We start from the raw sequence: 13,320 nt of genomic DNA on the forward strand, positions 1-13,320 counted from the left end.
CAGAATCTCCATCTGGATTAGAAGCCATATATGCCTTTTAGTGGCGTAAATGTTTCAAATAAACCTCACCTGGCCTTTCAGTTTGCCTTGACGAATAACGAGACCCACAGAGGACAAAGACAATGCATTAAATGGTAATACTGCGTAGTGGAGGAAGTAGTAGTACTACTGCAGTAGTACAGTGCATGGATCCTGGGGTCCTAATGTCCACCTTTTCATCAGCAGCACTAAAGGTTTGAAGCTAAATTAACAGGGGAAACTTGTTTAATTTATTTAGAATACGTGCATGGTGAAAGTGGAATGAATAAGCTTGTTGTTTGATTATTCTTTTTCAGGCGGAACAAAAGTAGCGACTCGTGTCTCCCAGGGGGAAGTATTTTTCCCCAGGACTATTTCCTGCCCTCCTAGAGATGTTATAAACACCAATAGAATATGAGGATTTTTTTAAAAAGGCGGATTCAAGGGTGCCTTAGCCAATGAGAACCAAGTACTACTTCCGCCTCGTTTACAAGTTAGGTTGAGCTGCTTGTTACCCATGTGGAGCCAATGTTGACTTGAAACCAGAGGAAGTTGGGATTTGTCTATTTGTGTGTTATTTTGGCTTCACGCTTTTCACAATGTCTTCGTCTTTCTTTATAAAGACGTCGCAAAAAAATAAATTTGCAAAAACGGGAAAAAATGCAACAAAAAACAAGCATAAGGTAAGTGTGGTGGGCTGCTAGCAAACTCAACTGCTAGCTAAATGTTGCTCGCATACTTGTTACTTAATTATCTTTTCTTAAATGCACACACTTGTTTTATATATTTTTTTCAAATAGGGTGACGGTGATTTAGCTGGTAAAGTAAAAAGCAAGAAACAGAACAAGTATAACGAAGAGATATCGAGTGACTCTGAGGGAGAAAGGTACAAACACAAGTCATGTAAAACAGTGATGCTTTATTTCTAACAACAACAACAATTGTGTGATCAGTCCCGTAGTTGGCAAGAAAAGGCAGTCCAAAGAGGAACCTGAATATGACGAGACACCACAGGAGAAGAAGCTGAGATTAGCTAAACTGTACCTCAATCAGCTGAAGGATGAAGGTAAGCCTCATATTTAGCTCCTAAAGCTATACCACTACATGTCTACATCGTCTTTGCTTTTGTCTTAACATGAAGAAAACAAGGCAGAAGATGAGTCGTTTGAGACTGATCTGATTGCTGGGAGGCTTCAAGAAGAAGTGGTAAGAATTGTATTAGCTATTCTATGGAGCTCTTAAGGGGACATGGAGGGAAAACAATGTTTTGCGAGATCTTGCAAAAGGTTTTTTTCCTATGTCAGTGAACCGGAAGTGAAACAGACAAAGCGATGGAGGAGCCTACCCATCATCAGTGGGAGAAGTTTATTAATTTCTATTTTAGTATCGGCCTAACATATAAAAACATCAAATCGTATTATGGTCCCACAACAGAGCACAGCTGATGGGTAGGCTCCCGCATGCTCCCGCTCCTCCATCACGGTGTCTGTTTCACTTGCGGTTCACCATCGCTGTGTCTGTTTTACTTCCAGTTCACTGACATAGGAAAACAACCTTCTGCGAGATCTCGCAAAAAGTATTGCAAGATCTCGCAAAACATCCATGTCCCTTTCGGGGCTCCGTAGCTATTCACATACAGGAACAAGAATTGTGTGTGTTCATTGTGTTGTTCTTTACAGCTTGAACAGAAAGGAAAACTTCAGCGATTTATTGCCAAAGATGTAAGTATCATAAACACTTGTCATGGTAGAGGTGAGTTTCTTTTACATTTTTTATTTGTCCTTTAGCTACTGCCACCCGATGCTTCTGAAATCCGTCTGTTAAGAGGACACAAGCTGCCCATCACCTGCCTCGTCATCAGTCCCGATGACAAAAGCATCTTCTCAGCTGCTAAAGACTGCTCCATCATTAAATGTGAGTACTTTAAAGGGAACCAATTATGCAAAACCAACTTTTCTTACCTATTGGTACCTGTTTTTGTGTGTTTAGAATCTGCATAAGTCTCGAAAATTTGAAATCAAACCTTGGAGACATTGCAGGGATATTTATAAAACAATTTTGCTTTCCTTCAGACTGCCTCCAAACAAGTCGTTTTGAAATTTGTTCCAAATTCACAAATTTTCCAATTAGTGATTTCAGCGGATATCTTCATATATCTGTTATACTTTTTCCAAAAGACCTTTGCACGAGTCACTGTAATCAATAAGTTCCTTCCTTTTCTCTTTCCTCCTGTTGTGGGGCAGACTAGCTTGCACATGCATCCTCTGCTTTTGCCATTTCTAATAAGTAGCGTATAGTTCTAACTTATATCCATCGGTAGACTTGCTTTCTGAGTGCTAAAACTACAACATGGCTGACGGGGAGGAGACACAGTCGTAGTGGAGGTACGTAAATAAGACCGCCGACAAAACGGCACATCCTGTAGAATCGGTCAAAAAGAGTCTCTTTTGAAGACCGTAAAACAGGGGTGAGCAAACTTTTTGGCTCAGGGGCCACATTGGCTTTTGAAATTCGACAGACGGGCTGGTCGAGCACACGATGCATTTCAAAGCAAATCATATCTTTTGAGAGTAGAGTAGACTTCACAAACATTGGCTATACATCTATTTTCAACAATATCGTATCAGAACCTCAAAGAAAAACATACATGGTATTACAGGGTTAACACATTCTCTTTCAGTGGGAGCAGTGTTGTTGATCACCCTTTTTTGCCAATGCGACAAAGTCTAGTATCAGTTTTGTTGTGGCAATTCTCAAAACAGATGTTTGCTTAATTTTGTTCTAATATTTGGCGGGCCGGATTAAAAAGACCAACCGGCCGTAGTTTGCCCATCCCTGCTGTGAAATATAATCTATGCAACATTTTGACCTTAGAACCACCATTACATGTTATGTAGACCACAAGCAAGTGTTTTGAATGTAGAAATAAAAGGTAACTGCACTTTTTTGGTAATTTGGCCCATCGTGCGTGTGTGTGCACGCGTGTATCTGATTAACATGTTAAAGGTGTTTAAACAAATACAACCATTTTAAATGCATGTAGATTCCCTTCTTTTTTTTAGCTTGCTCTAATTTCCTGAGACCCGTATTTTGTTAAAACAGGCAGGTTAGAGCAGCACTTTTATTGTGAAGCGGTTGGTCTTCACACGTTAAACAACTACCGTATTTTCCGCACTATAAGCCGCCCCGGGTTATTAGCCGCACCTTCAATGAATGGCATATTTCAAAACTTTGTCCACCTATAAGCCGCCCCGGACTATAAGCCGCGCCTACGCTGCGCTAAAGGGAATGTCAAAAAAAACAGTCAGATAGGTCAGTCAAACTTTAATAATATATTAAAAACCAGCGTTCTAACAACTCTGTCCCAAAATGTACGCAAATGTGCAATCACAAACATAGTAAAATTCAAAATAGTGCAGAGCAATAGCAACATAATGTTGCTCGAACGTTAATGTCACAACACACAAAATAAACATAGCGCTCACTTTCTGAAGTTATTCTTCATTCGTAAATCCTTCGAATTCTTCGTCTTCGGTGTCCGAATTGAAAAGTTGGGCAAATGTGGGATCCAAAATGGCCGGTTCCGTCTCGTCGAAGTCATCGGAGTCAGTGTCGCTGTTGTCCAGCAGTTCTGTGAATCCTGCCTTCCGGAAAGCTCGGACCACAGTTGTGACCGAAATATCTGCCCAGGCATTTACGATCCACTGGCAGATGTTGGCGTATGTCGTGCGCTGTCTCCCTGTCTTAGTGAAGGTGATGTTGGCGTCGTCTGGCGCTGCCTCCCTGTCTTAGTGAAGGTGTGTTCGCCTTCTGTCATCCACTGTTCCCACGCAGTTAGCAGTCTAGCTTCGAATGCCCTGTTGACACCAATATCTAGCGGCTGGAGGTCTTTTGTCAATCCACCCGGAATGACGGCGAGTATTGAATTAAGCGCGTAAGCGTGTCTCTTAATGTGATGTTATGAGCTAGCAAATATAACAACTACACTACCCAGCATGCAACGATAGTGACGAGCATGCGCGGTAGCCCTGAGAAGCGTTGTTGTATGCTGGCAGTTAGAATGTGGTTATGAGCACGCTGTGAGTAAACGTTGAGAACTCAGTTAACACGCCTCGTCTGCATTATTTATAATTAGACAGACAACACACTTAATAGGAGCCATTTTGGGGTCTTTACATAAACACACAAATGGCAATGAAACGTCACATATCCCAGCATGCACCGCGCGCTTCTTCGTTATCCACTGTTCCCACGCAGTTAGCAGTCTAGCTTCGAATGCCCTGTTGACACCAATATCTAGCGGCTGGAGGTCTTTTGTCAATCCACCCGGAATGACGGCGAGTATTGAATTAAGCGCGTAAGCGTGTCTCTTAATGTGATGTTATGAGCTAGCAAATATAACAACTACACTACCCAGCATGCAACGATAGTGACGCACATGCGCCGTAGCCCTGAGAAGCGTTGTATGCTGGGAGTTAGAATGTGGTTATGAGCACGCTGTGAGTAAACGTTGAGAACTCAGTTAACACGCCTCGTCTGCATTATTCATAATTAGACAGACAACACACTTAATAGGAGCCATTTTGGGGTCTTTACATAAACACACAAATGGCAATGAAACGTCACATATCCCAGCATGCACCGCGCGCTTCTTCTACGGGGAAAAAAGATGGCGGCTGTTTACCGTAGTTACGAGACCGAAACTTTATGAAAATGAATCTTAATATTTATCCATATATAAAGCGCACCGGGTTAAAAGGCGCACTGTCAGCTTTTGAGAAAATTTGTGGTTTTTAGGTGCGGCTAATAGTGCGGAAAATACGGTGTTTTCCGCCTTCCTGACGGTCGTAATTTCCTTCATACTGAGCTCACACCAGCCAGCGCCATTTCACAATACCCTCGGTTGCCGTTTATGGCAATCAAGTGACGCATGTGACATCATAGTGAAGATTGATGTTGGGGGATTTTTGGTAAAAAAATGTTAATGCCTGGGGATCGATCGACCTAATGGGCACCTCTGGTCTACGACAACCTTGCGATAATTCCGCGAGATCTTTGCTTTTTTTTACGTCACAACTTTGGGAAGGACCTGACCCCTTGACACCTTGACCATTCACGGCATTTTATGAAAAAAGACTTGAAGTGTTCCACTGGTATCAAACATACATTTGAAACAAATGTTTGTTTTCTCTTGTTTCATAAGGGGATGTTGAGAGCGGTCGAAAGCTGCGAGTTGTACCTGGTGGAAGGAAAGGTACGGAGGATTGCCATGTTGGACACACAGCTCACATCCTGTGTATGTCCATATCCTCAGATGGCAAATACTTGGTGAGGACGCGGGACATTAAAGACTGAAGAATAGCAGCGAGCGCTGAAAAAAGTGTAACTTGGTTCTCCTTTCAGGCCACTGGGGACATGAACAAGCTGATCATGATTTGGGAGGCCGAGACCTGCAAACATCTCTACAAGTTCACAGGACACAAAGGCCCTGTGTCGGTATGTCGCTTAGCAACAAGAGCAGCAAAGGATTTGATGGTGTAATTATTGTAACATTTTTGTTTGCTTTCTAGGGTATCTCGTTCAGGAAGGGTACTCACGACCTGTACAGCGCCTCACACGATCGCTCCGTCAAAGTGTGGAACGTAGATGAAAATGCCTACGTGGAGACTCTGTGAGTTATTAACGCAAATGCACACCCCGCGGGCAATTCATTAGGGACACAACGAAAATGCTCCATTTTGATTGACACTGTCATGTCACAGACATATTTACCTTAGAGTGTTTAATATTGGGGTTGATGTTTCTAATGTTCTCATTAACTTTATCTATTCATTCTGCATCGTTTATTCTGACATACGACACATCGGAGTGGTTCAAAACATGTAATAGTGGAATAAGGAAACAGAAAAATTACAAACATTCTTATTGTGAGCTACTAAAAATACCTGAATTCTCCCAAGGCGATTATCTAAAATGTTGTATTTCTTTATGTTGTCACTGCAGCTCTTCACTTTACAGAGAGTAATATGTGTCTATAAGCAAAGTTTATTAGCTGGAGGCATTGAGTTTTGCATTTGCATGGTTACAATAATAATGTATTGCATAGGCAGATATTACTTAATAACTTTAATATACAGTTTCACTCAAAACTTATTGTATTTTTTTTAGTTTATAAACCTGCTCTTTTGATACATTTAATTATTTCAGTAAAAATGTTCGTATAATGAATGTATATTATGTTTCTATAGCTTAGATATTTTCTTGATACCGTATTTTTCGGATTATAAGTCGAGTATACGTTGCACCGGCCGAAAATGCATAATAAAGAAGGAAAAAAACATATATACTGTACGTCGCACTCGAGTATAAGTCGCATTTTTGGGGTAAATTTTTTGATAAAATCCAACACCAAGAATAGACATTTGAAAGGCAATTTAAAATAAATAAAGAATTGTGAACAACAGGCTGAATAAGTATACGTTATATGACGCATAAATAACCAACTGAGAACGTGCCTGGTATGTTAGGCTGACATATTATGGTAAGAGTCATTCAAATAACTATAACATATAGAACATGCTATACGTTTACCAAACAATCTGTCACTCTTGATCGCTAAATCCGATGAAATCTTCTTCCTCGTTGTCGCTCCTGGTATGCACCGCGATCGCCGTTTTCTGCTGCATATTTCACTACGTCCAGCTTGTAATCTGCACTATATGATTTCCTTTTCGGTGCCATTTTTGTTCAGTTTTTATAAGTTACCGCCAATGTAGAAATGATCCATATTAATAGCTACGGCAGTAGCATATAGCATAAAGCAGTTAGCATCCCATGACCCACAATGCACTTCTGCCATGACCCTCCCCCGCCGAGTTCTTATTGGTTGATGTGTGTGTGACGATTGCTGACATTTTGCTTCGTCTCTTCCGTGAATTAGATAAATAATATTTGATATTTTACGGTAATGTGTTAATAATTTCACACATAAGTCGCTCCGGAGTATATGTCGCACCCTCGGCCAAACTATGAAAAAAACCTGCGATTTATAATCCAAAAAATACGGTATGTATATTCATGTGGACGGGATTGTGAAATGATAAATAAATGATAAATGGGTTGTACTTGTATAGCGCTTTTCTACCTTCAAGGTACTCAAAGCGCTTTGACACTACTTCCACATTTACCCATTCACACACACATTCACACACTGATGGAGGGAGCTGCCATGCAAGGCGCTAACCAGCACCCATCAGGAGCAAGGGTGAAGTGTCTTGCTCAGGACACAACGGACATGACGAGGTTGGTACTAGGTGGGGATTGAACCAGGGACCCTCGGGTTGCGCACGGCCACTCTCCCACTGCGCCAGGCTAATTAGCACATTTTGCTTTTAAACTGAAAGGTTCAGCTTTACAGAAGGCATGTCTGTTTGTTGTGGTGGTAGTATCATTATTGTCCTCACCATCATCGTCATTATTATTACTTTTATTAGTAGTAGTAGTAGGTGGGAATCTTTGGGCACCTCACCATTCGATTTCGATTCAGGGGTTACAATCAAATTATGAATCAATTGTTTACATATTATCTATAATTACATTGTATATTGTTATTGTATGGTATATTATTATTGTATGTTGTAAATGTAATACATTTGATTATGTCTACAAGGCTCCTCCTTTGGCTATTGACCGATGAAGTATTGCGTTTTTGAATGTGTGCGTGCGTGTCTTTTTAGTATGAACCGTGGTAGCCTGCTAAGTGATGAAATAAACATCCCTACTTGGTGAGCAGGCATCCTTGATTTAATTTCTGTGCCTTGTAAAACCACAGAATGTTCAGACACTTTGGCCCCATTTACCATAAAGACGTGTGTCATCTGACTACTCATTCGTATTTATGCCTAAAAGTGTTAATGACCTCTAACCGCACTGTTTGGATATTATTGTCTCTCCTGACTTATTCATCTACTTGATCATTTCTTCTTCTTACCTGGTCACTCTGTGCTGTAACGTGGTTCCTATTAGCCTTCTGTTGAGGTGTACAAAACATTTATTATTTTCTTGTTTTAATACTTCCTATCCAAGCTTGCTTAGCGCCGCGGCTAGCATAGTTTGTCCTTTCATCCTCTCTTCTCTGTGTGTGTGTCCGTGCTAACACGTACCATTAAAAGAATGTTAGTTAATAGTTAGTTACAACCAAACCGAGAACTAACGTTTACAGAACTTAAGCAATACTGCATTTTAGAACCATCTGTATTAGTTTAACATGCGTAAATAATCGATGTTTGGACATTTGTCCATCGGTAACTGAAGCACCAACATTCTAATCGAGATGCATCAGGGAATCCCTTATTTCTCCCAACATTGTTATCATTATCAACGTTTCAGCTGCTGTTTTTTCCCTGAGGGGCAAAAAGGCTTTTATTTATTCAAGTGGATGATTATTTGGACAGGAAAATGCAAATTGCGTGTGCCAATCAAATGTATTTAATCTTTTTTGCTATCATTGGTCATTAACACGTTTTGTATTGTCTTAAAGCTTTGGCCATCAGGACGCCATCACTGGACTCGACAGTTTGAGCCGAGAGCGCTGCGTCAGCACCGGTGGGCGTGACCGCACCATGCGAGTGTGGAAAATCGCAGAGGAGTCGCAGCTGGTCTTCAACGGACATGAGTAAGTGCGTAACTCAAGGGCGCCAGCACAGGGACCATGATTACACAGCAATTTAATACTGCCATGCTTTTATTTTGAAGTTTGCATTGCAATGAACAGGAAGTGAATGTGTAAATGCTTTATTAGTTATGTTGTTTTTTAGTGATAATAAAGTCAATGATAATATTAGTTGACCTTTTTTCCTTCATTTATGTCCACATCAACTTAATTGGGAACTTCTTAGTCCTAATGCAGTGGACCGTGACTTGTCAACAAATGGATATAATGATGAATTATCACCATGTCTGTTTGTTGCAGGGGTTCTATTGATTGTGTCCAGCTGATTAACGAGGAGCACATGATCACGGGCGGTGACGACGGGTATGTGATGGCACCATCAACCTGACTACAAATCCGTTATTTGTCAACACAATGATGCTTAATGTCTTTAGCTCGGTGTCTATTTGGAACGTCAACAAGAAGAAGCCGCTCAGTACGGTGAAGCAGGCTCATGGTTGCCGTGGTGACGCCGGGCTGGAGCAGCCTCACTGGGTGGCCGCTGTGGCCGCGCTTCAGAACTCCGACGTTGTAGCCTCAGGTGCTTCTGGCTGTGAGAGTACACGCACGCACACACACACACACACACACACACACACACAGGCTTTGATTAAAGCTTCAAAATGAATGCAAAAACATTCAGTAAATATCTTGCTGCATGTTTGGTTGCTGAGTAATAACGTTGATGCTTCACAGGTTCCAGCAACTCTCAGGTGCAGCTGTGGAAGTGTGGTCAGAATTATCGAGGACTGCAGCCTCTCTTTAGCGTCCCCTTGGTAAATAAACTTTACTCCAAACATCTTCCTGTCACGCCGCTGCTTAATTTGTGCCCTCCTTTTCCTTCCTGCTCAGGTGGGTTTTGTCAACAGCCTCAAGTTTTCACACTCTGGTCAGTTCTTGGTGGCAGGAGTAGGACAGGAGCACAGGTAATCTCATGCTGCCGTTTCCATAGCAACCGCCTTTTATACACCGGTGTCCACTAGATGGCAGTGTTGTCCTTTGTCCTCAGGTGGAAATGTACTCGTTGGGACTCACTTGCTATTTAGAATTTAGGTTATCCAGGGTAAATAACACCGAACCTTATTAGTGTTCACACACAACAATGCCACCGTTTAAGAACCCGCCCCCCTCCGTCCGCCGGCGCAACGCGACCCACTACGCATGCGTGGAAAATGCACACGTCATAGTCACCTCCAGTGTTGCTTTGTGTGCAAGTTCTTAAATTTAACTTATCTGAACAATATCCAGTGTTGTGGTATTTCAATGAACTGGAATCCAGTGTGCAGTGGGGCCCTATTGTAGTGAATCACACCTGAGACATCATAAATGAATCAAATCTTTTATTAGACACGTAAACAATGTGACAAAGAACATTTTACATCAATCAAACTAGGGATGTAGATATCTGGTCAGGACACTCCTCACTCTTTTGCCTTCACCTTCATTTTTCCATTCCTTTTTGGTGACTTTATATACTCTGGACCTAGACGTTTAGTCCGCGACATACATGGCGGACAATAACTGATACAGTCTGCTTTGCCAGTCCAAATGCATTTGCCGTTTTCCCTAGTCTTCCCTCGACGGCCAGGTAATATAAAGCACACGCTACCTTTTTTATCACATCCACGGGAGCTCGCATTCTCGTTGTCTCTCCTTTGACAAATGGACAAAGTTTTTCGCCAAGTAGAATCACAGCGGGCCCGGACATTGGAAAGTTCTCTTGCCGTCTGAGAAGTGTTGTATCCGCAATAACTGCAATTGCTTTCTCTTAAGGTATTCTTGTGTGATTTCCACAAGCGTCTGTACATGTAGAAGAAGGAGAAACACAGCATGTCTGGATAACTCATCTGCATATTTTCAGTGGTTAGATCTGAGTTCCAAAACCGCTTTATTATGAAGCTGTGGCGCGTTTTTTCTGACATCACTTCCTGTGTGGGGCGCGGTCTCTCCGAACTCAGTTTGTAAACGATCAATGAGTCCATACAAAGCTAAGTGCCGGAGATTCAAGAAATACACGGCGCACTTAGCCGTGTAAAAATTTGTCCGAGGAGGTGGACCTTAAACGCTGGTTTAGTGTGGCTGAAACGGGGCTTAGGCTAAATAATTATTCGTTTAAGGGGTTAAACGACTTAGTGTAGACATGGTCTTAGTAATGTAAACTTGTGGTCATCACACTTACACCATTATTATTAGTTATTATTTGTGAATTGGTATGATCAATTATTATACAGTACTGATTATTAATAGTCATTAAATATTATTTTTTGTTTTGAATGTATTATTATTTTAGTTATTCATTTTTAAGTATCATTATTGGTTATTATTCATATATTATTCCTAGTAATTTTAAGTTGTATTATTTTTTTTGTTATTTTATTACTATTAGTTATTGGTTATTAATTTATTGTTATTATTATTTATGTACTTCCATACTTATTCATGTATATTATTATTATCTTAGTTATTAAATTATTACTATTAGTCAATAGAATTATTCATCTATTATTTATCATTTAATTATTATTTTGTTTTATTTTTGGCAGCCTGCTGCAAATACACTTGGACTGTCACAAATAGATTTTGTGCTGCCACTTTCGCTCTTGCTCATAAACACTTCATGATGGGACTGTCTGAATTCAGCTTGTTGTAACAAGTGTGCACAAAGATGGCATCATAGGTCCGCTTCTTCTATCCATCCATCCATTTTCTTTATTAACAGAAATCATAGGAGGGGTCAACGTTGCCAACCTAGAAACCATTACACATATTGTACACACAGTACTTTTTAGCAAGTATTACAGATAAATGTACAGTATTTTTTTTAGCACGTATTACACGCTTGTACAATATTTTGAGCAAGTATTTCAAGGGTACTGTATATTTAGCAAGTATTATACATATATGTATATTTTGCAAATACATATATGCACAGTATTTTTAGAAATTATTACACACAGTATTTTTAGAATTGATTACACATATGGTATATGTACATTATGTTAGCCAGTATGACATACTGTATATGTGCAGCATTTTAGCCAGTATCATACATATATGTACAGTAACATGAATATCAAATATAAAAAAGCAGCCAGAGAAGAAAGTTCTTTTGTATTTCTAAGCATATTTCATGTTTTTTCTCCCTTTTATGCAAATTAGACAAAGATGTCACGCTCGGATGAAGAATAAATGAATGACAATGTGTCAATAACTTGCTGCAGGAATGCGTGCAGGATACAAAATGTCCTACAAGCTGTTCTTTCTTCATACAGGTTGGGTCGATGGTGGCGACTTAAAGAAGCTCGCAATGGAATTTGTATTATTCCTCTTCATAGGAAACCTGCCAGCCAAGAAGAAGAAAATCTGGACAACTGAACTTTTCTTTTGTACATTAAAGGCTCCTCAAAACATACATTGGCATTTATTTCTTACTGCCAGTGCTTTCAAGTAATACCTAAATGTGTTCGGCACACTCACCGGCTGTATTGACACTGTGTAGTTTCTTATCGGCCCCATCTGCTGGACTAAAGTCACTATATTTGCACTGCAAATGAAATTTATGGCAAATATATTTAATTTTTGAACAGATTTCTCCATTGAAAGACATGTGAGACATACAACCCAGGTCAATGAGCTGAATAGTAAACGGGAAAAGAAAATGTACTTTAATTGGGGTGCTAAAATCAAAATCCTACAGAATTTTACTGTGAAATTCTGGCAATGGAGCTACCAGTTTTTTTTACCATATAATCTACACATTTTGACAAAGCAGTGAATAGTGTATTATATTTATAGTTGGGGGTGTTTCAGAGGTGCAATCACGTCTAGCAACAATAAATAAACACAAATAATTAGTCTGGAGCATTTTGATATTCCAAAAAAAGTGGTTTATTTCCATGAGTTTGAGAAAAGCACATACAGTATATAACACATCTAATTTTGTACATGATGTCACCAGGGTTCACGTCTGAACACATGGTTTGAATCATGAAGTTTACTGCGCACAAACAACAAGGACCAGTTAGGACAAGGCACGGTGCAAAGTCACATGACCCTGTTCTCGACACAATTTAATACCAAAATGTATGATTCAAATCATGTGATTTTATTTACATGTGTTTTTTTTTTAATGCAAGTCGTTGACTTCTTTTTTTACACTTGTCAACATCTTTCTTAAACATTGGCTGTACAGTCAAGTCATGTTAGCCACAGTTTGACCCTGGAACAGATTTTTTTTGTACGATTTCCTACTAAATTCTTGCGAAACACGTCGAGCACATCTAAGTGCCAACATATAAGAGCATATTAAAACTACTCATCTATGGCAAGAAATGTGTGTCTTTGTATGCAACCAAACAAGTTTTGTAAAACGAATTATTTTCAAAGAAAATAAAAGTTTTGGTTACAACTCAACTGTTAAAGGACCTTTTTATTGGTCAGTCTTTCTCCTCTTGTGTGCTTCCATGGCCTGAAGAGCTATGCTGGCCCGTCTGGAGTCTAGAACTCCTGGTAGGGCCACCCAGGGCGGACAGGTCGACAGGTAGAGGCCAAACAAAGAGAAGCCAAGCTGGTCCTCCAGGTTGGGGGTTGGG

General features: G+C 40.2%; 1 protein-coding gene across 2 annotated transcripts; it reads left to right on the forward strand.

Moving 5' to 3' along the window:
* Positions 1 to 79: 79 nt before the first annotated feature.
* rrp9 (ribosomal RNA processing 9, U3 small nucleolar RNA binding protein) lies at positions 80 to 12,140 on the forward strand. 2 transcript variants are annotated; one of them, XM_061923597.1, is made up of 16 exons: positions 80 to 233; positions 336 to 701; positions 819 to 904; positions 972 to 1,084; positions 1,160 to 1,224; positions 1,698 to 1,739; positions 1,806 to 1,932; positions 5,222 to 5,346; positions 5,422 to 5,514; positions 5,589 to 5,689; positions 8,558 to 8,692; positions 8,990 to 9,052; positions 9,124 to 9,281; positions 9,425 to 9,504; positions 9,581 to 9,654; positions 12,001 to 12,140. In XM_061923597.1, the coding sequence occupies exons 2-16, from the start codon at positions 618 to 620 to the stop codon at positions 12,101 to 12,103; spliced, it is 1,449 nt and encodes a 482-aa protein (XP_061779581.1). In that variant the 5' UTR covers positions 80 to 233; positions 336 to 617; the 3' UTR covers positions 12,104 to 12,140. The 2 variants fall into 2 exon arrangements, with proteins under 2 accessions (XP_061779581.1, XP_061779582.1); XM_061923598.1 differs by having other exon boundaries at positions 9,124 to 9,269.
* Positions 12,141 to 13,320: the final 1,180 nt, after the last annotated feature.

The sequence above is a fragment of the Nerophis lumbriciformis genome, linkage group LG28 (genome assembly GCF_033978685.3).
Source record: "Nerophis lumbriciformis linkage group LG28, RoL_Nlum_v2.1, whole genome shotgun sequence".
In the NCBI taxonomy this organism is placed as follows: Eukaryota; Metazoa; Chordata; class Actinopteri; order Syngnathiformes; family Syngnathidae; genus Nerophis; species Nerophis lumbriciformis.

Coding starts and splice junctions, on each gene's coding strand:
- rrp9 (XM_061923597.1), top strand. CDS start 618: ATGTCTTCGTCTTTCTTTATAAAGACGTCGCAAAAAAATAAATTTGCA. Junction 905..971: donor AGTGACTCTGAGGGAGAAAG/GTACAAACACAA, acceptor TTGTGTGATCAG/TCCCGTAGTTGGCAAGAAAA. Junction 9,053..9,123: donor ATCACGGGCGGTGACGACGG/GTATGTGATGGC, acceptor TAATGTCTTTAG/CTCGGTGTCTATTTGGAACG.